This window comes from Maniola jurtina, chromosome 25 (genome assembly GCF_905333055.1).
Source record: "Maniola jurtina chromosome 25, ilManJurt1.1, whole genome shotgun sequence".
Taxonomy (NCBI): Eukaryota; Metazoa; Arthropoda; class Insecta; order Lepidoptera; family Nymphalidae; genus Maniola; species Maniola jurtina.
The window spans coordinates 6,403,246-6,425,727 of record NC_060053.1 but is presented as its reverse complement, the minus strand read 5'-3'; the positions used below and the strand labels follow the sequence as shown (position 1 = coordinate 6,425,727).

Sequence of the window (22,482 nt, the reverse complement as noted above, 5' to 3'; positions counted from 1 at the left end):
ACGCGGGCGAAGTCGCGGGCATCGGCTAGTATTATGTATTTATAACAAAAGTACAATCGAACCACAAGGCATCGCCAAGGTCTGCATTCCCACATAGTCGAAATCCGACGGACCCGTACGAAGCGATTTGCTTCCTCGTTTCTAATACGCACTGCTTGAATATGGAATGCCCTTTCGGCTTCCGTTTTTCCCGCTAGCTGTAATATTGGTACCTTCAAAAGAAGAGTGTATAGGCACCTTCTGGGTAAGCTGCATGATCTCCTGCTTGGTGTGATTACAGCTAAGTGCAAGCCCATATACTTAGTCATTAAAAAAACCAGCCAAGTGCGTTGCAGACTCGCGCACCGAGGGTTCTGTACTCGGGTATTTATTCCGACATTTTGCACGATAAATCAAAAACTATTATGCATGAAAATAAATAAAAATCTGTTTTAGAATGTACAGGTAAAGCCCTTTCATATGATACCCCACTTGGTATATCTTACTTTGAAAATTGAAACACGTTTTAATTTTTTTTTAAATGATGTAACCATAAATTCGCGGTTTTCAGATTTATTCCTGTATATGTGCTATAAGACCTACCTACCTGCCAAATTTCATGATTCTAGGACAACGGGAAGTACCCTATAAGTTTCTTGACAGACAGACAGACAGACAGCCAGAAAGACAACAAAGTGATCCTATAATACGGAACCCTAAAAAGTAGGCAGTGAAAAAACACCAAGATCGTAAACATTCAAGTTGTCAATCAATGTCAAATGCCTCGTGAGTGCAGTGGCAGCATTCTCGAGGAAGGTCAAGGTTCGCGGCCGTGACGAGTTATGCTATTATGTGCTTATTTGTGCTAATCACTGCCAGCTATTTTTATATGAAAAAACTACCCAGATGATGTCCGGATTGCAAGTTGATGGGTACTAAGTCAGAAACCTTCACGCAAGTGCCAGTAACAACTGTACAAAGTTTCACCGCAATCACAAGAATGATACGCAAATGCATACTAAAAATTAACGAACAACAGACAAAAACACGAATACAGTGGTAACCGCTGTGGTCTTATTAGTGAGAGGTCCCGGGTTCGATTCCCGGCAGGGGTTTGGTAATTTATAATTTCTAAATTTCTGGTCTAGTCTGGTGGGAGGCTTCGGCCGTGGCTAGTTACCACCCCACTGTAAAGTGGTGCCGCCAAGCGATTAAGCGTTCCGGTACGATACCGTGTAGAAACCAAAGGGGTATGGATTTAATAAAAACTGTCACCCCTTCCAGGTTAGCCCGCTTCCATCTTAAACTGCATCACCACTTACCACCAGGTGAGATTGCAGTCAAGGGCTAACTTGTATCTGAGTTTAAAAACTCAGGACGCGAGTCGCGAAGTGTTCACGGTATGATTCAAGTAGGTATCACTGTGACGCATCGGTCTTTCGTTTCGCTACCAACCACAAACAATTGAAACTAAACCTAATGGATACTTGTATCCTATTACCTATCCATACTCTACTAAGTACATAATATTATAAATGAGAAAGTGTGTCTGTCTGACTTTTAGCTTTTCACAGCCGATCCCTTCAACGTAAGCTGTATTCAACGTAAATGTTAGCTTACTCTGTACCTTTAATCTTAAGTAATCTTTCATCCCATGGACAAATGTAGGCTACTGTTTTGTACCAGAAAATCAAAGAGTTTCAGGATTTTCAGCAACCCTAAATCCACATGGATGAAGTCACAAGTTCATCATCTATTTAGTACAGAGATAAATTACATCCCAGCCCGGCTAGCATGGGCAGTAGATAAAAATTATATCCCCTGATTATATCCACTGATGCCATAGAAATCAGTGGATATAATCGGGGGATATAATTTTTATCTACTGCCCAGGCTAGCCGGGCAGGTATGAATATAGGCTAATTTTATCCCAGAAAATCAAAAAGATTTCACAGGATTTTTAAAAAACTAAACCCACGTGGACAAAGTCAAGGGCGTCATCTAGTACTTAGTAATAATTTATATTGTATTTTTTTCAATGCTCAAACAAATGGCTTCCCTGATGGTGATTGATAACTGATGTCCTTGTTTGTTGGCACTAACATACTGTACTCATCATCACGATCACCGGCCCACTACTGTTTTACTTATGAGTAAAACAGTAGTGGGCCGGTACCAGGAATGCCTGCCAGATCACAGTGCTCTCTACCTGCACCACAGAGGTCATCAAGAACTCATCACACTAATATTATAAAGGCGAAAGTTTGTATGTGTGTGTGTGTGTATGTTTGTTACTCCTTCACGCAAAAACTACTGGACGGATTTGGCTGAAATTTAGAATGAAGATAGATTATACCCTGGATTAGCACATAGGCTACTTTTTATCCCGGAAAATCAAAGAGTTCCCACGGGATTTTTAGAAAAACCTTCATCCACGCGAACAAAGTCGCGGGCATCAGCCATGAAAAATTTGAGTTACCAATCAGTGTGCAGTAACTACAGTATAGCCCTATTAATAGAGTAACTATTTCAATAAGCATTGCACATGTATGCATGTTGTAAGTGTTCTAATTTCATATCAGTAATTAGACAATTGGGCATATTAATATAATTTATGGTATCTATTACAAACATCCTCTTTACATATTTATACTAGTCTAAGCGACTTTGTCCACATGGATTTAGGTTTTGAAAAATCTAGGACTTTGTCTGTGTTTGTGTTAGCTGGCGGCGTGCTCTGCCTTTTTGGAGTGTTTTTTTTTTGTTAAAACTGACTGGAAAGCGCTCTAAGGGGGTGCCGTGCGTGTGTCGGCGAGCGCCGGCACAGACGGGGTCCATACTTGTATAGTTTAACTAACTTGTTACAAATAACTACGAACTTGACATTGGCTAATCTTTGTAAAGCCAGACGAGAGAGAAAAAAAAATCTAGAGAAATCTCTTTGATTTATAGAATTCCATACCTCAAAAGGAAAAAGGGAACCCTTATAAAATCATTTAGTTGTCTGTCTGTCTGTCTGTCAAGAAACCTATAGGGTACTTCCCGTTGACCTAGAATCATGAAATTTGTCAGGTATCCTGGTTTTATAGCACAAGTAAAGGGCAAAATCTAAAACCGTGAATTTGTAGTTACATCACAAAAAAATTAAATTGTTCACTACAAAGTTAATTCACTAAACACAGAGATGGTGCAGTCCATCATTAACTTGCAGTGCTTACAACAAAAGAGTGATAGGTATATCTTATAAAATGGTACTGAACCAGTTTTTTTGTGATAAAAAGTATGTATTTTATGTCCGTCCATGTCCAGGATGTAAGCTCTCTCTGTACTAAGTAAATGATGCCCGCAACTTGGGCCATATGCATTTACATTTTTTTTAATCCTATGGGAACTCTTTAATTTTCTACGACCAAAAGTAGCATATTTTCTTCCCCAGGATGCAAGCTATTGCACAAAAACTCATCAAAATTTGTTAAATTTGAAGCCAGTACACAGGAATAGACCACTTTTGCATTTAAAATAAGTAGGGAGTTTTGTCTGTGTGAATTTAGATTTTCTATAAATTTTTTAGACACCCTTTATTTTCCCTGTACAACTTAAAAGATCCTGTCTTTTCTTGAGTATTATTTTTTAAATTTGTATACTTAAGTATATTTTTTGAACCATTGCATACAACAAAACAGACCAACCCAATGTGATAGATAAGGATACTTAAATTACTTAACTCCATAAAGCTAACTATTATGTATAATATCGTGGATATTTATTTTGCAATGCAATACAACATTTTTCTATAATAATCCAGCTGTAGTTAGTTTATACATAATATCTCAATTTGGATAATATCTCAATTTGGATCGTGGATTGGAACGTTTTTCAGAATATACATTCAATTATGTGCTGATCACATGTGGTAGAACAATGTTACTTGACAATAAGCATAGTAAGTACAAGGAAACAATGCTGAAGATTTTTTGTTGAAAATACTTAATTATTAGCAATTTATCTCCTTTGTAGTAGCTCAAGGACTATTCATTTATCAAACTAGCCATAGATTTTTGAAAGAAATTAATTCCAAGACAAAGAATGATCAAGTCGAGATTTGAGGAAGGAGTGTATACAAATTGGCGGATTTAACATTCAAGGCCGCGTCCGCGTGCTATTTATTAAAAATACGACCACTATATAGGACTTCATGACAATTTAAATACAAAAACCAACGTGACGACAATTATGACGATGTTCACATAACGTATGCTAGCGAAGTGCCGAAAAACCGTTAGAAATCGCCCGCGGTCTACGTGATTCACCCGCGATGTAACATAATGGGTTATTAAACGTTGTGATGATGAGAAAAAATAGAGTTTGGAAAGCTCCCCTACCTTGTAGACATCTCCGTAAGTGCCCGAACCAATCCTCTGAATGAGCTCATACTCATCTTGCGGGTTCCTTCTAGATATATCTGAACTTAAAACACCACCACTATGCGCCATAATCACTAGCGAACACTAATCTAACATTTATTTACACTTTCATCTCATTATTCACATAATTAAAACACAAAAACGTCGACAAATAAATTATTTTTTGCTACACGAACTCGACGCTGGACAGTCGACATCGACATCGTCTGACGTTTGACACTTGACAGTTGACACTTGACTCCATTTGTTTTTTTTTGCTCTCTCGTCTGGCTTTACAAAGATTAGCCAATGTCAAGTTTGGACCCCGTCTGTGCCGGTGCTCACCGACACACGTACCGCACCCCCTTAGAGCGCTTTCCAGTCAGTTTTAACAAAAAAAAAACACTCCAAAAAAGCAGAGCACGCCCGCCAGCTAACACCAACACAGACGAAGCCCTCCATTTGATTTTGACTAGACTTGCAACGAATAGTATATTCGGTAGTATACCGAATACCGAATATTCGGCGAGGCCCCTGACCGAATAGCCGAATATTAGGCAAAAGTATTCGGCTGGATTTTTTTATTAAATTGGATTAAATTATGTACCTGTTTTATGTACCAATGACTACTTAATAAATGATAATAAAAGAAATGAGAACCTTAACCTTGTAAATTTTGATTACCACAATAATTCAAATACATAGAATCCTCCATTTTTCCGATTCAGAAGATGATTATGTACCTGTGTTATGCACCAATGACTACTTAAATGATTATAACAGAAATGAAAATATGAATGTATACGTAATCAATCGATTTTAATTTTTCATTTTACCAATTATTTCTCTATGACAAAATATATTATTTAAGTATTCGGTATTCGGCCGAATAATATGTAGATATTCGGTATTCGGCCGAATATAATAAAAGCAGCCGAATAGGCCGAATACCGAATAGTAACCGAATATTCGTTGCAAGTCTAATTTTGACATCATTGACGGCTCTAATAGTATGACCAGCATTTAAATTGATGATCAGCACGATCATCAATTTAAAAATGATCAGCACGATCATCAATTTAAATGCTGGTTGGTAGCTGCTGGGCTAAAAACGGCTAAAACCTGCTAAACCGTTTTGAAAAACTACTAAATGCTTTGCTGCTTTTGTAGCGAATTTATAAAATAGACAAGATAAAGTGAAACAGCACTGAAACCCGACTACTACCCGCGAAATGCTGATAGATAGCGATAGATATAGTTAGTATAAAATACTGAAAATATTACAATAAAACTTAAAACCCAGCCTTATTTGATTATCAATCCGATATTTAAACTATATAGCTTTATAAAGAAAAGCCAATCTTTCTTCTGATCTGCTAATTTCCAAATCAAGGCTAATTTTCGAATAAGAGTTTGTAATAGGATCCTACTAAAACCGCAGGATCCTATTACATCTGGTCACCCTGAATTCGGCACAGATAAGTTTGCTTCCGGTGTGGCCAGTGCGTGGCAGCATATCTAGCAATCAATATAAATAATAAAAATTAAATTTAAAATTTAAAAAACCCCCGACACAAAACCCTCTAAAAAGTAAAAAATAACGCAACGAGCGCTTGGATAAAAACTTTACTATTTATACTATTCTTAAAGGGCCCAAATATACTTACCTATTATTTTTTACTTTTTAGAGGGTTTTGTGTCGGGGGTTTTTTAAATTTTTAATTTAATTTTTATGTACCTTGATTATCTGATACCTGAAAATTGGTCATCTAAGCAAGCTAGCTGGTAGGCATGCGTTCTTAGTACTTACTTACTAATACTACTCAATCGTCCACATTTCCTTTATCAGAAAAAACGTGACCTCTTGTGGCCTTGGAATCTTACTCTAAAAGTAACAAGAAAACTAAAAAAAAGCTGATAACTTTTAAACGGCTGAACCGATTTTCTTGGATTATAGCTAAGAACACTCTCGATCAAGCCACCTTTCAAACAAAAAAAAAACTAAATTAAAATCGGTTCATTCGTTTAGGCGCTACGATGCCACAGACAGATACACAGATACACACGTCAAACTTATAACACCCCTCTTTTTGGGTCGGGGGTTAAAAATCAATGTTTGTATGTTTGTATTTTACGCGTAACTAAAAAACTGATCAGATTGTGATAAAACTTTGGTAGGGTGTTCTGAGGACGCCCGAGATGGTTCCTGGCACAAAAAATCTATATCTTTATCAAAGTCTAAGCCTGAGTTCTATAGAGCATTCTTTGACTTTGCTTAAGACACTGTTAAAACGAGAGTGTTATACCGCTGGCATAAATCTGTCTCTTGCCAACGTACGTTTCTTTGTCAAAGTATACATCTTGATATGAATGCGTTCCGTTTAACACAGTAGGTACTGGTAGCAGTACCCTCAGTGTAAGATTTTAGGTACTTGTCACCAATGTTGATCGTATTCGAGAGTCGAAACAAAATAACGTCAAAGTAAAATGGATCTAATAAATCTTGGTTTAAAGTCAAAAATTCAGTAGATACCATTTTAATTTCGCAGTTTCCGCTTGGAGCGCTGGCTATAAATATGTACAAACCTGAGCATTAAAATAAGGCAGTTAAGGGCCATTTTACTTTGACGGTATAGTGTCTCGACTCTTAAATACTTACTATCAACGTCATAGAGATATAATCCTTCAACCATGATCAACGTTGATGAGAAGTAAAATGTTATAGTGAGGGTACAGCACTTCAGCTTATTACAACTACCTACGCTTTCCAGGTTTCAAAGAAACAAATAAAACAAGAGACGAATGTTAAATTGGTATATTTATTACAATCCAATATTTCGGCCGGCATTACGTGTAACGTGTTACAAAATTTGTTTATAGCCGACTACAATATTTAATAACTTCTAACACTTTATTATAAAATTATGTAATCTTTTGGTTCAATCCTTTTTAAGTGCACTTTTACATACTTTACGACACTAGTGACGTAATGACTTATCAAAGCGAGCGGAAATTTACAATTTCCTCATCGAAAATTTTGCTTCGCGTTTGTCGACTTGCAATATAATGCTGTGTCCACACATAGCAAGCTGTTTAATTGTTCACATTCATTGGCGCCTATTTGATAGAAATCTAAGTCTTAAATAGAGATGACAGGTCTAAATATAGTGCTTTCTTTTTCTTAATTATCGATGCGGAAAAGGATAGCATTACCTACTGTGATGTAGCTGTCAGTTTAGTTCATAGATCTGTTAAAACCGAATAGGCACCATCGTTATATTTTTTGTTCTGGCAACATCAATAAATAATAATGTTCTTAATATGTATTAATAATTTTGAATGTTACTTGCGTTTAACTACATTATTAACTCAAGTTATTTGATAACATGCAACTCTTTAAATAGTGAAACTAAGCGATTTTTGAAAATAATAAAAAAAAGAGTTGGAATAGTATAAAAGTTAGGTTTTTTAAATCGTAGAGTCAGCAGGACTACAGCTTTTATGTTTTAAATATGGCAATTAACAAGAAATATATTATGACTAAAATAAATACATACAATATAATTGATTTAAATAAAAATTAAAAACGAATAAAAATCATTAAATTAGTAAATTAAACCTAAAACTCATCAAAAAATTTAACAATTTTTTAATTTAAATTTTTCAGCTTGCTATGTGGTCAAAGAAGGCCTCTCACACGAGCACAATTATTTTTACAAACACTATAATATTATGGCGTTGAATACTCTTAAACAAACTTTAAGGGCGAAATCGTACTAAAGTTGCGTGGATGTTAGATATAATATTAGTTATCTCATAATATCTTTACAGCATTATATCTATCGTAACGTATATCCGCCCTAATTATGATGAATTAGAGTACAAACAGATTTTTACATAAAATTCTGAAGCAATTATCGTGGGTTTTAATGCAAAACGTTCTACGCAAGTTTTCTAAAGAGGAAAGCAAATGTTTTGGCTGAATTCATTTTAAAATGAGAAATCAGCATAGTTTTTAAATGTCAAGCCAATTATCTAATATTCAAGCCTAGTTTAAACACAGATTAAAATATGATAAAATGGTTATCTCTTTAAATTTTAATCAATTAAAGTTAAAACCCCGCGCCAATATCTAAGTCTTTGTCGCCCTAGATATCACATTTGTCTTCACTTTTTAAATAAGCTTTGTATGAGCTTTGCCTACCTGCAAGGTGATTCACTAACTCAGTGTTCAACACTAAATGATAGCCACCGAGCTCATTTGACATTTATTTTCAATCCACTGAAGGTTTTCTACAACAAATCATTTTGATATCACTCAATGAAGTAGCAATGTAGAACCAATCAATGTCAAATATAACTGAGTTGAATGACTCCACTGGAGTTTTATCATATCTTTGACTGTACCACAGAAAGTATTGCATTAAAATCGACACAACAACCGAAATATTGTTATGAACAATTAATTTGGTTGGTAATGCTTTTCAATCTATAACAGTACACAATTTATGATAAACACTGTGACATTTAATTAGCTGTGTTGCCATTATAAAATTTTTAATACATAAATGTACATAGAGAATAATATATAATTGATATAGTAATTTTTATATATTGAACACACTTTTAACCCATACAAGTCGAAGACACGAAAGGAGTGGGGGTGTATTAGTAACCTGATTTTTGTAAACAAATTCATCCTTAATTTTAAACCTCAAAATAAAATAAAATACAACTCGAATTATCCCACCGAAAAGGGTCTTGGACTGTAGTAATAAAATGATGTGATGTTTTGCATAGCGGTAGTTCATGGGCCTAGAATTAATTAAAGAGAATAAATAAATTAAAAAAATTGATTTTTCGTTCGACTTTTAATTGTTTAAAGAATGCCCACAATTTTCCCCCAAACTCCTTTAAAAAAGAAATAAAAAAAGAAATTGCAAAATACCATAAACACCAATGATATGCCAACCATCGACACGCGGCGTTTTCTTTAAATTGCGTTTAATTAATTTTTTTGAGATTTTCCATAAATAATGTTGGTAGTTATAATAATAATTATTCTTCCACCGAATTTGTACTAAACACTAAATTTTTTATTTACAATAATGAAACAATCATAGTTTACTTTTTTATATTTATTTGGTAAAAGCGCTTAAATACAGTATAAACCATCGCAAATCTTTTTGGGCACTGATCACTTGGTTAGTCAAGTAATTATCATCATCATGATCAACCCATTGCCGGGCCACTACTGAGTCTCCTCTCAGAATGAGAAGGGTTCTTTATTAAAGAAACTTTATTAAGAGCAACCAGGGCTCACTATGTTTAAGCCATAGTATGCCACGTTGACCCATTGCGGATTGGCAGACTTCACACATCTTTGAGATCATTATGGAGAACTCTCAGGCATGCAGGTTTCCTCACGATATTTTCCTTTACAGTTAAAGCAAGTGATTTTTAATTGCTTAAAACGCACATAACTCCGAAAAGTTACGAGTACGAGAGTTGAACAGAGGGAGTCCTCCCGACCTCTTGAACAGAGGGTCGACGACGACTTACTTTCATAGAAGTCGATTGGATGTTGACCACATAAGAAGTTGAGCCGAGTTTTTTTGCTGGTTCTTCTCGGTAGGAAAGGCATTCCGGACCAGCATTTGACGATTATTATTGAATAAAAATATTTTGAATTTTTCAATTTTAAATTTTTGAACAGCCAAAAAGTTTTGCGTCGATTTCAACGGGCGAAAGGAAAGAAGACATTTAAATTTTAAAGTTAAGTACAGTCGAAGGAAAGAGCGAATTTAGAAAAAAGAATAGTGTTTTTTTTATTTAATATAAATTAGGTACTAAAATAGCAACATTTCTCAAACACGCTTTGGCACTTTCACCATACAAATAGTGAGCCCAACTTAGCTATAAAATTGAAGTTGTGTATGTCATTAAGTGACCATTGCTAGGGTTTTCTGTCATTTTTGAAAAAAAAAAAAAGAAAAATGGCCGACTACTCGGTAGATCAAAATTTTCAAACTTTTTGCCCTAAAACGGACTGATATTTGCATGATATATGTATAGCTGTATAGTTATTATCTGATGCATCAGTCAAGAATCATGATTGACGGAATTAACTGATATAAATCTTTTTTTTTAAACTAAATCAGAGTATGATATCTCTTGCGCTTGACTGCAATCACACCAAATAGTAGATGTTACATACTAAGGTAGAGCGGTCCTGTCTATACTTTATCCACGGAAAGAAGTTAGAATATACGGCTCACGCTGTTAAGTAATCCCATACAAATACAGAGACGAAAAAATCAGTGGGCGTTAACCATTTTGAGACACCAACCAATCACAAACGAAATTAAGTTTTCAAATTGAATTTCGAATATTTTTTGAAAACATTTTCGAATGTTTTTGAAAACAATATTATCACAAAGGAAACTACGTTTTCGAATTATATTTCGAATATAAGTTTTTGAAAACAATAATATTATGTTTGTGATTGGTTGGTAACTCAAAATGATTAACGCTCACTGATATTTACGTCTCTATCATTTGTATGGGATTACGTAACAGAGAGATCCCTATACTACTTTCCGTGGATGGATAGAGTGTAGAAAATGCCTATGGCCGCTTAACGTGTATAGTTTTATAGCTAAGCCGGGTTCACATTAAAATTATATAATTTACACAATGAAGATTGAAGTTAACTATTAATTGCATTCAATTTTAAATGAAATTTACAAATTTAACCTATTATTACTAAGTTCAAACAAATATACACACAAAATTAACACACCCTATTCACTGTGACATCATTTTTGAAATCATATTTTACAGTTCTTCATACAAGTTGAGCTGGTTGAGGTTAAAATTGACTTAAAAAATGAGAAAGCTAGTAATTTTTACAGACTATTCGTGTCGACATTGAAGACTCTTCGTAAAAGAACTGTTGTTTCATGTTGGATGGACTAAGAGCCAGGTCGCGCCACACCTTCGTTATTTTATAGAAGCTGAACGTTACTTTATTACTCGTTATCTCCCACAACCACCAAGATTCAAACTTCAGTCGCTGATCGTTTCTTCCCCGAAACTTTCAGCTTTTATAAAATAACGAAGGTCTAGGAATCGCTGACCCTCTCCCTCTAACAAGAACTGCGGTTTAAACAAATACTATTTTGACATCATTATATGACGTCAAAATTGACAGCTACCGGACGTCAAAAACCAGTTATTATTAATCAAAATGTCATAGCGAATAAGGACCTTAGCCAATACAGGTGACACGTAAAAAGAGCTCTGGATAACGGTGATGGTTGACTGACGAACCAAACGCGTGGAAGGACAGACACTCCTGTCAAGGCGCCCCGCTTCGTACCACTGAATAGCTCGATAAATCACCCACTACGCACGTATAAGGTCAAGAGCTCTTTTGTCGTGACGCCAACTACATTGACCTATTACACCATACTATGGTGGCCTATGGAGTTCTTATTCATAAAAACATTACAACCATCAGTTTAAGAATAACCTTTTTTATGAATAAGAGTGAAAAAAATATATATTTCAAAATGAAAAGAGATCTATGGACAGTTTTCTGAACGCTTTATATCATAATATTGACCACAGAATCCATACTAATATTATAAATGCGAAAGTGTGTCTGTCTGTCTGTCTGCGAGGTTTTCACGGCCCAACAGTTTAACCGATTTTGATGAAAGGTACATAGTTAGCTTGCATCCCGGGGAAGGACATAGGCTACATTTTCCCCCGGAATTTCACGGGATTCTTAAAGACCCATCCATTTAACCGATTTATACGAAAGGTACAGAGGTAGCTTACATCCCAGAAACTGACATAGACAATTTTTTCCACAGAAAACCAAAGAGTTCTTACGGGATTATTAAAAACTTAAATCCACGCGGACGAAGTCGCAGGTATCATCTAGTTTAAAACAATATGGTCATAGAAATGGTATCAAGTGTTCTTTCATAACGGCGTGATATTTTTAGCTATTACCACCTGCTCTGAACCAGAGACCACCCATTCATAAGATCATAGTGCTTGCGCCACTAAAATATTATACTAGCTCATGCCTGTAACGTCAACCTCTTGGATTTAGTATTAAAAGTTCTGTGGGAACTCTTTGGGTATATGGAATAAAAAGTAGTCTATGTCAGTTTTCAAGGGTTTAACTATATGTATGCTAAATGTCACAATGATCTGTCGGCTCCGTTGCGGAGTCATTGAAGAACAAACCAAAAACACTTTCAGATGTATAAAATACGTGGTAATTAAAATTTATCAATCAAAAAGCAATCTCAAACGTTCAGAAAAGTTTAAAAAACTTCTGTTTTATGTATGATTAAAAAAACTTACTATTAAAATTTGTTTGTTTAAATTATTTGCTAAGGGATGAAGTGCAACAACCACACATTCAAAATTATCCTATTTTAATTAATTATGTCAATTATTTATTTTAACTATCAAAAAAAAAATACACAATAACCAACGACACAAGTATTTTATTTTTAAAAATAAAACTCTAATGGTAATAATAGAGCGAAATAATAACTAAAGGTGAATTATTAATTAATAGTAACATTAAATAAAAGAATTAAAATTAAAATAAAATAAAAAACAGGTAAATCGTCCAAAAATGTCGTGCGATGTGATGCGATTTTTAGATGTTATTTGATGCGATTCGCAGTTGATTTAATGCAAAATGACGCAAATCATATGCAGAGAAAAATTTATTTTACTTCTAAGTATGGCAGTCGTCCTCCATTTTGAATTTATTTACTTTTTTATAAATCGCATCACATCACATCTAGCTGAAATCAGGACGCGATGTTAAATATAATTATTAATTAATTTCGACCTACATTACAGCAACTAACTAGGAAGAAATATTATAACTTACTCTTTTAAATAAATAATTTCTTTATTTATTTATATGTATAATATGCATGAGCAAGCGTCCATTTTGTTTTAAATATTAGTTATTTATATGTATTATTAGTTATTACTCAATCACTATCTGTCTCGTTTCATATTTGGAATTTATCGAGGTTGCCATAGACTGCGACGCCATATTATTTTTTTAATAGTTGCCGGCGTTACAGACTATAAATATAAATGATATAGTTCACATCGTGAAAGTTGAAATAAGCTAGAACGTGTTACAAATAACTACAAACTGACATTGGCTAATCTTTGTAAAGCCAGACGAGAAAGAAAAAAATAAAAAAAATAAGCTATGCTGTATACATTTTGAATCGCCATTTTTGGTCTATGTGTCAACTGTCATGTCAGACTGTCACATGCAAGCATATCAGCAATAATGGCGTGTGAGTTCTCAAAATGTATGCACTATATTTTGCTTAGTATTGGCATAGATTTTTCCATGTTGTTTGAATTTATACGTAGATAATGTAGAGATGAATCGATATCTGGCTTAATTTAAGATCTATAAGGATAAATAATAGAATACTTAATTATTAGATGAACAATTTTGTAAAAAGAAGTACTTAAAAAAGGGTAACCTTAACAGTGTTGGTTTCACGGAAAAAGAGTATAGTGCCTAAGCAGTGCTTTAATGCCCATTTCCTATCAACAAATAGATAAATCGCCCACTGCACAAGTTCAATGTCAAACTCACTCGACCGTATAGTATAAACATTGACATTTTTCAACTTTCATGACGGATACTATAACCGAAATGTCTAAAAAAGGATAACTGAAGCCTTAGTATAACATTTTACGTCTCACCAAATGTTAGATAAAATTCGAGCGTCGAAAGACTTTAGCGTCAAAGAAAAATAGACTCAAACAGCCTTGTTTTAAAGCCCAAATTCGTTCGTAAATCTATAGACGTTACAAGCGAAAATGTTGCGAATATAAAATCGGTGATACTGAATTTTTGACTTTAAGTCAAGGATTTTTAGATCCATTTTACTGTGACGTTATTGTTTACACTCGAATTCCATTAAAGGCGAGATGTAAAATCTTACATTAACCTCACAGATGGCGTTAGTTAGACGGGACTTTATTTAATAAAGACGTATTATATACCTATAGTAATTTATCGTACCGGTACGCGGTTTCACCTACGCGTCGCGCGGGTACGTACGTTGCGTACCGGGGGTTTCTTCGTTTTATTTTGTTTAGCTTTAGGTTTAACGGTTGTTTTGCGTTTGCCTTTGGTATTAGATGCCTTCGATCGGTTCGATTCTACGGAATCGACTCGACGGTCAGATTCGAATGAGAAAGCGGGTATGAGACTTTTAACTTCGGAGGGAGAAAGACTGATTTCTAGTCTTCTACGTCTAGAACGTGTCATTCTAACATTTTGGGGTTCTTCTTGTTCTGTCTTTTCTACTTTTTCTATTTTCAATGGTGGTAAATTTCGTTTGGCCTTCACCACTTTTCTAGTTTCGACTTTCGTATCGGCGATACTTTTTCGACCATTCTGGCCCTTTTCCCTTAAAACCGGTTTGTTGACAATCGCTTCTTCGTACCGTCGCTTCCTAGTTGATCTAGTGACAATAGTTTTGTCATTCTCTATAGATTCTTTGGTTGTCCTAGTAGGTTTTTCCGTGTCTATTTGTGGGACCTTCCTTGGCCGTCCCCTACCACGTTTCTCTGGGGTTTTACTACGCAACTGTCTTGTATTAATGACTTCTGAAGCATCGCCGTTAACTTTCTTCTTAGCTGACCTTGTATCAATTTTCCTACGTTTCCGTGGTACGGGTGACTCGGGCTCTTTCTTAGTTCTACTAGTTTTAGGGAAGGCTACCTCAGTTCCTTCTAAACCTTGACTGCTTTCTATATAGATATATTCGTCTAATTTGGATCTAGATTTTGCGTAAGTCTTTTCTACGGGTTTGACGGATGGTATTTCTTCGTTGTCATCGAAATTGGGTTCCGTACTTTCGATTACAGGAGTGTCTAAAGTGTTAGCCTTTATTAGTTCTACGTCGTTCTCTATGGAGTTTTTATGCATTCTATTCTTCAAATTGGTTATTGTTTCTATTAGGGAGGCCTCCTTGGATTCGTCCGAGTCCATAGGTATGTCTGTTTGTGTGGATGTACCTGGTTCGGAGGTGCTGGATTTCCGTTGCTTGTTTTTGCTACGGCGTTTGTAGAGATCCGCTTTTGTCATGTCCTGGAACAGAACGATTTTGTTAGATGAAATAATTGCTTGAAATAAGATGTGATCAAAATGGACTCCACTCAGCATTTGCTGCGCCTGTGTCAGGACCGCAGACACAGCGCTGGTCTTCCGTGGAGCCAGAAGTTTCAAACAGCATAAAAGATAAGATAGAATATAAGTACAAAGATGTGGTTAATAGATAAGGTAAGATAAATTATCTAGAAGATATGGGATTACTAAAGAAGATATGGACCTGAACTCTAGTGCTAAATTATTTTGACGATTCAAAAGCACTCGTAAAAGTTTATTTGAATTAAAATCTATTCTATTCTAGCGTTACACGCCTGCCTCACCATTTTGCTAACGCATTCAATAAAATTCTTTTTGTTTTGAACCAAGTAGTTTGATTTGCTTATATCGCCAAGGGGAGGAGGCAGATTGTTCCAGCATTTTGTAGCGGCATATTTAAAGCTACCATGAAATGCTGCGGCTGCATGACGACTCCAGACTCTGTTAGAGCGAGTGTTGGTCTTCCTAGATCATTCCAGCTTAAGAGATAGTAGAACCAGCAACAAACTGTGCACACGTGCATGATGCAAACTAGCCACGGCCGAAACCTCCCACCAGATAAGGTCGAGCTTAATAGCATACTAACCTGTAGTTTAAAGTTGTTAGCATCGGAACAGTTGACTCCCAACTCTTGCAAGAGCTCCGTAACGGTCAGCCTTTCAGAGGGCTCCACCGCCAAAAGGCCGGACACTAGACGCTTGCTATCACAGGAAATACCCTCCCAGACTTGACCTAGTAATAAAAAAATTATTTCAAACACCAGATCTAGTTCACATATACATTGCTGATGTACAGCGATATCTCCGAGATTTCTGAACTGATTTGCGTATTTTTTTTTTAATCGATAGAGGAACTTGGCCACATCACACTAATATTATAAAGGCGAATGTATGTGTATGTGTGTGTGTTTGTTACTCCTTCACGCAAAAACCACTGGACGGATTTGGCTGAAATTCGGAATGGAGATAAATAATATCCTGGATTAGCACGTAGACTACTTTTTATTCCGGAAAACCGAAGAGTTCCCACGGGATTTAAAAAACCTAAATCCACGCGAAGTCACAGGCGTCAGCTAGTTGTTCCATAAAAAAAATTGGATTCTAACTCTTCAACCCTGATGCTGCAAAGGATCAAATCAATCCCTGCGGACATCATCTAGTATAACATAATATATCTATATAATTATATAATATAACATAATATCTACTAAGCTTTTTTCATGAATACTTTCTGTCTTTGTTGTACCTATTCGTATTCAACTCCCTTTATACCCTCTTGCACTTACCCAAGGGTCAATGGTAGAGATCTCTTATATCTCTGTCTTTCTTTTTCTCTTTAGGTGATATTACAACTTTCTAGTTCAAATAAAAAAGTCGCGGGCACCATCTAGTTTTTTGATAAAAATATCTTACCCTCCATAGAGAAGCTTCCGGATCTGATTCTATCCATAAAAGCTGTGACCGGCTCCTTTTTGGAGACAGGTTGGAACGGCGCCTTTCCACACAGTAGGCAGTACTGTAACAACATTAAGCATATATAAAACATTCATTAAAAAAAAAAGATTCTGACAAATCAAGAACCTCCTACTTTTTGAAGTTGGTTAATAAAATTTTAAAACCAAAATAATCTATACTTAATATATTATAAAGAGGTAAAGTTTGTAAGTTTATTTGTAGGAAATAATCTCTGGAACTACTGAACCGATTTTGAAATTTCTTTCACCAGTAGAAAGCTACATTATTCCAGAGCGACATAGGCAAAGTATTTTTTTTTTTTCAAAAAATCAGAGATCTCTACGAAAATTGTAATAAGCTACCCGTGCAAAGGCGGGGCGGGTCGCTAGTGTGTAATAAAATCCTTAAAAATATCAATCTAAATATAAGAATGAAAAATTCTGAGTCATCAACGCTCAGCCCAAATTCGTGGACATAGAAAGCTCAAATCATAGAGAATTTTATGTAGTTTTTTTTTAATAAAAATTATTAGCCATACCTAATCATGACTAATACTCCCCTTTGCCCTCCATTTAAGCGTAAAGCTTGTGCTAGGAGTGGGTACGACAATAGTGCAACGGGTGGGGTTTGAACCGCTGGCCTTTCGGAATTCAGTCCGCTCCTCAACTGTTGAGCTATGGAGGCTCGATATAGCCGGATTTTCGTTCGTTCGTGTTCCAACACTGCGCTTTCCGGTGCCCATTGTCACTTCGGCATGTACCCTTATACTTACAAAAATAACTCCAAGACTCCACAAGTCGCAACCAGACCCGTAGCCCGCCGCGGCGGACCCGCCTCGAATACATGACACCACTTCTGGTGCCGCGTAGGGCAAACTGTCAACAAGACATACAAAAGTTGGAAATTAAAACCAGATCACCTTAATAAACGCTGAAATATTATAGGAAAACTGTTTTTCTGTCGCTTGGTATTCACATTTATATTCACGATTTTCTACCCTTTCATTTGACATCCCACTTGATTCAATATTCGTCGTACAGGTCGATTTTTTTCGTGCAAATATAAGCTATGTCACCTGGACCTTTACAATGAATCAATTGACACCTCATTCATCAAAATCAGCCCAGTAGAGTAGGCGCTACGGTAGAACACACAGAATTTGGATACACATACATACATCCATAGACTGCTAAAATCATAACCTTTCCTTTTGGCTTTGCCTTAGTCGGGTAAAATCATATAATTTTTGTAAAGTGTTAAGAAGAACTTGACCTTATGAACGGCTATCTATTTTTCTCGTTGGGTTTGCGCCTTCGTTCCGATTTCGGTTCGGAGTATATCCGAGGCACATTCCCCTTCCAGGTTAGCCCGTATCCATCCTAGACTGCACCATCACTTACCACCAGGTGAGATTGCAGTCAAGTCTAACTTGTATCTGAATATAAAAGTTGCCTGTGTTGGCACTTGAGGTTTTTACCTGAAGCAAGGCGTCATCATCCGTTGCCGGTCGTCGACGCAGTCGGGCAGCCGTCGCGCAAAGCCAAAGTCCACCACCTTCACTTTAGCCTCGTTCAGTCGGCAACTGCTCAGGAGGATGTTCTGTAACAATAAATTATAATATTTTTCAAATCTCACAAAATTGGGAGTCAAAAAGAGGCTTCCCTACAACCCTTAACACACCTTTAAGAAGAACTGTATCTTCGCGTTGCTATTCTCATTGTTGGGAGTCGTAACCTTCGATCAATCATACGTAATGGTAGGGAGTTTCTTGGGTTAGTAATACGGTGGGTTCCCAGGATCTTTGATATTACACGCATTACGCGCCAACGCTAAACTGGTCTGTCTGTCTGTCTGTCTGCTACCTTTTCACGGCCCAACAGTGTAACTGATTCTGACGAAATTTGGTACAGGGTATACAAGCTGTATCCGGGGACGGACATAGGCTACTTTTTATCCCGGAAAATCAAAGAGTTCCCGCGGGATCCCTAAAGACCCATCCACTTAACCGATTTATATGATTGGTACCGAAGTAGCTTGCGCCCCTGTAAACGAAATAGGCAACTTTTATCCCGTAAAATCAAACAGTTCCCACGGGATCTATAAAAATCTAAATCCACGCGGACGAAGTCGCGGGCATCCTCTAGTGGAGTCATAAAGAGTTTCCATACCACCATTAAAACATTTCTAACAAAGTACTAGGAGCCCATGAAACATAAAGAAGTTACCTGACTCTTTTTTTTTTTTTTTATTCACTATAGGTAAGCGCTTGACCACAATCACACCTGATGGAAAGTGATGATGTGGTCTAAGATGGGACGCGTTTACCTAGAAGGTGCCTATTCACTCTTGTTTTAAAGATACCCGGATTGTAATTGGTAGGAAACACTGATCGCAGAAGAGTATTCCAAACCTTAACTCACCTCAGGTTTGATGTCTCTATGCACGACGTTCCTCGCATGCATATGCCGCACGGCCAAGGCGAGCTGAACGAGAAGTCTCCTCGCGATTCTCTCTCCCGCAGTCCCTATTATTGAGGAGAGCTCTCCGCCCGATGCTAGTTCCGTTACTATGTATGTGAACGCCTGGAAAATAAGATACACTGTTATAACAAGTGTAAATTAAAAATTTATAACACCCCCGACAAGTGAAGGTTACAAGAACCTAGAAAAGAGGTGATAACTTTTAAACGGCTGAACCGATTTTTTTGGATTATAGCTAAGAACACTCTCGATCAAGCCACCTTTCAAACAAAAAAAAACTAAATTAAAATCGGTTCATTCGTTTAGGCGCTACGATGCCACAGACAGATACACAGATACACACGTCAAACTTATAAAACCCCTCTTTTTGGGTCGGGGGTTAAAAAATAGGTAAAATAAGATGGTTTTTTGTTCTTCAGAAATTCATTAAACTCTGCGGCCTAGCTGGGATCGCAGACTAACAGTCCGTCCTCCCACTACTACAGAAGCAGGAAAAATAAGATATACGCACCAAAACCACACAAATCTTCCAACACTTAGAGCAATGATAACTTAGGGTGAGATCTATAGAGCGCGCTCTGCCTTTGCTTAGACTTAAGACAGAGTTAAAACGAGACAGAGCTATATCTCTCACATAAATCTGTCTCGTTTTAACTCAATCTTAAGTCAGAGCAAAGTCAAAGTGCGCTTTATCAGCCTTAGGTTCGCGTAAAGTTGCGTGTGATTTTTTGCTTGCTTTTCCTACTTCTTTAGTAGTGGAAAAGCAAGATACTAGATATCACAGATTGGAATCGGGAACAGGTCATACTGAAAGACGAAAAATTCAGATAAACTTACCGAATCGTAGAAAACTTCATGCAATGTGATGATGTAGGGGCATCCTTGACACGCTTTTAACAATTCTATTTCTTGTTTGACGTCCTTCTTTTGTGATGATATTATCTGTAAGAGAAACAAAAATAAACACCATTTTATACAACTAATATAATAATAATTTATGTTACTCAAAAGGAGTATAAAAACAAAAACATCACCGGAACTACCACCGGTAGGGTGGTACCTAGCCACGGCCGAAGCCTCCCACTAATAAGACCACAGCACTTATCACTGCGCCAGGGAGCTCGTACCTACAATGTACCAACTTTTTTTTTTTTGGGAAAATACAAATAAATGTGGTACATACTCTAACATCTGCGCTAGATCTAACAAAAATAATGTACACTAACCTTAACAGCATATTCTTTTCCCGTCTGTCGATGTATGCATTTCCGGCATACAGCGTAAGATCCGTCGCCTAGTAGAGGCGTACTTAGATCCACGGCGTACTTTTGGAAAAACGGTGAATCCTGTAAGCAAAAGACTGTGATAGAACTGTTTTTATCTAAATACTAGCCGATGCTCGCGACTTCGCCCGCGTGGATTTAGGTTTTCCGAAATCCCGTGGGAACTCTTTGATTTTCCGGAATAAAAGTAGCCAATGTGTTAATCCAGGATATTATCTATCTCCATCCCAAAAAGCCAAATCCGTCTAGTAGATTTTGGGTGAAGGAGTAACAAACATACACATACACACACACATACACACAAACTTTCGCTTTTATAATATTAGTGTGAGGTGTGAGAGTGTGATATAAAAGAAAAAGCTGACTGATCAGTGAAAGTGAGGCTACTTTTTATACCAGAAAATCAAAGAGTTTGCACGGAATTTAAAAAAAAAACCTAAATCCATGCGGACAAAGCCACAGGAATCAGTGACCCCTAGTTGGCTATAAGTGAATGCATACCTTTGCAACCCATCCTTTTAACTTATCGTGTTTCTGTCCGGTCGCCTGCATCCAAATCTGGTCGGAGATTATGTTCTCCGAGAACAGTATACTGGGCGCCACATACGAATAACCTAAAACAATAACATAAAAAAACTTATAGCTTTTACAATAATATGGTTCCAAAAGAATTTTTAGATTGGCCAATTAGGTAGATTTTAAACATTTTATGCCTATTATACAATGGGGTGGGGATGATGACAACTAGTCAAATCAGTGAGTTTATCAAACGTCAAAACGCTTGCTTAGTAAGGCCTCATTCGCACGAGAGCTTTTTAACGTCCGTTAAAAAAGCGTTCAAATAGAACAAATGCATTCCCAAGTATCTGTTCACACGTCAACGCGCACTTTGTCAGCACAACGCCGGGTTTTAACGCAACGCTTATTTTTAACGCTCGTGCGAATTAGGGCTAAGGGAGCTTGTATGAAATACACAGATGTGACGTCATAAACGTTTGACTTTAACGTACTTTTTAGTTAAATCGATAATTTACAAGTGTAAATTAAAAATTTTCAACACCCCCGACAAATCATTTTCAAATAAATAATTATGTATATCTAGGCAACGTCCATCTTGACAGCTTGACATTTGTCAATTGACACTTGAATATTATGAACCTAAGGGTTATCTAACCTTCTTTTCTACAAGAAAACTAGAAAATAGCTGATAACTTTGAAACGGCTGAACCAATTTTTTTGGATTATAGCTAAGAACACTCTCGATCAAGCCACCTTTCAAACAAAAAAAACTAAATTAAAATCGGTTCATTCGTTTAGGCGCTACGATGCTACAGACAGATACACAGATACACACGTCAAACTTATAACACCCCTCTTTTTGGGTCGAAGGTTAAAAATAGTTCGCTTTTTAAAATATTCGATTTTCCTCCCCGCTTAGGTGGATACCGGGCCTTATTCTGTTCGAGCCCAAACGAAAGAAGTCTGGGTCTTAGTAAATAAAAAATATTTAAGTGGTTCATCATCAACTCATCGCCAGCTCACTACTAAGCACTGGTTTTCTCTCAGGATGAGAAGGTTTTGGACATAGGCTACCATGCTAGCCAAGTGCGAATTGGCAGATAGATATAATACAGAGCTATAAATACATAGACAGGA

At 36.5% G+C, this 22,482-nt stretch overlaps 2 protein-coding genes across 6 annotated transcripts in view; both read right to left on the bottom strand.

Annotated features, from left to right (window-relative positions):
- LOC123878000 (mitogen-activated protein kinase kinase kinase kinase 5) overlaps nucleotides 1–4,609 on the bottom strand; it is a 56,817-nt gene extending 52,208 nt beyond the window's left edge. For all 4 annotated transcript variants that reach the window (XR_006798719.1, XR_006798720.1, XR_006798721.1 and 1 more), the window contains exon 1: nucleotides 4,362–4,609. Coding sequence is in view for 1 of the 4 variants with exons in the window: in XM_045924975.1 (XP_045780931.1) it covers nucleotides 4,362–4,472 (111 nt within the window). In the remaining 3 variants the exon portion in view is untranslated. The remainder of the gene's footprint in view (nucleotides 1–4,361) is intronic.
- Nucleotides 4,610–12,294: 7,685 nt separating this feature from the next.
- The window catches only part of LOC123878216 (ribosomal protein S6 kinase alpha-5-like), a 120,459-nt gene continuing 110,271 nt past the window's right edge, over nucleotides 12,295–22,482 (bottom strand). For both annotated transcript variants that reach the window (XM_045925338.1, XM_045925340.1), the window contains exons 10-18: nucleotides 21,328–21,440; nucleotides 20,770–20,889; nucleotides 20,381–20,485; nucleotides 19,484–19,645; nucleotides 18,541–18,662; nucleotides 17,836–17,938; nucleotides 17,022–17,124; nucleotides 16,196–16,341; nucleotides 12,295–15,552 (exon numbers count right to left, since the gene is read on the bottom strand). In XM_045925338.1, the coding sequence (XP_045781294.1) occupies nucleotides 14,491–15,552; nucleotides 16,196–16,341; nucleotides 17,022–17,124; nucleotides 17,836–17,938; nucleotides 18,541–18,662; nucleotides 19,484–19,645; nucleotides 20,381–20,485; nucleotides 20,770–20,889; nucleotides 21,328–21,440 (2,036 nt within the window). In that variant the 3' untranslated portion in view covers nucleotides 12,295–14,490. The remainder of the gene's footprint in view (nucleotides 15,553–16,195; nucleotides 16,342–17,021; nucleotides 17,125–17,835; nucleotides 17,939–18,540; nucleotides 18,663–19,483; nucleotides 19,646–20,380; nucleotides 20,486–20,769; nucleotides 20,890–21,327; nucleotides 21,441–22,482) is intronic.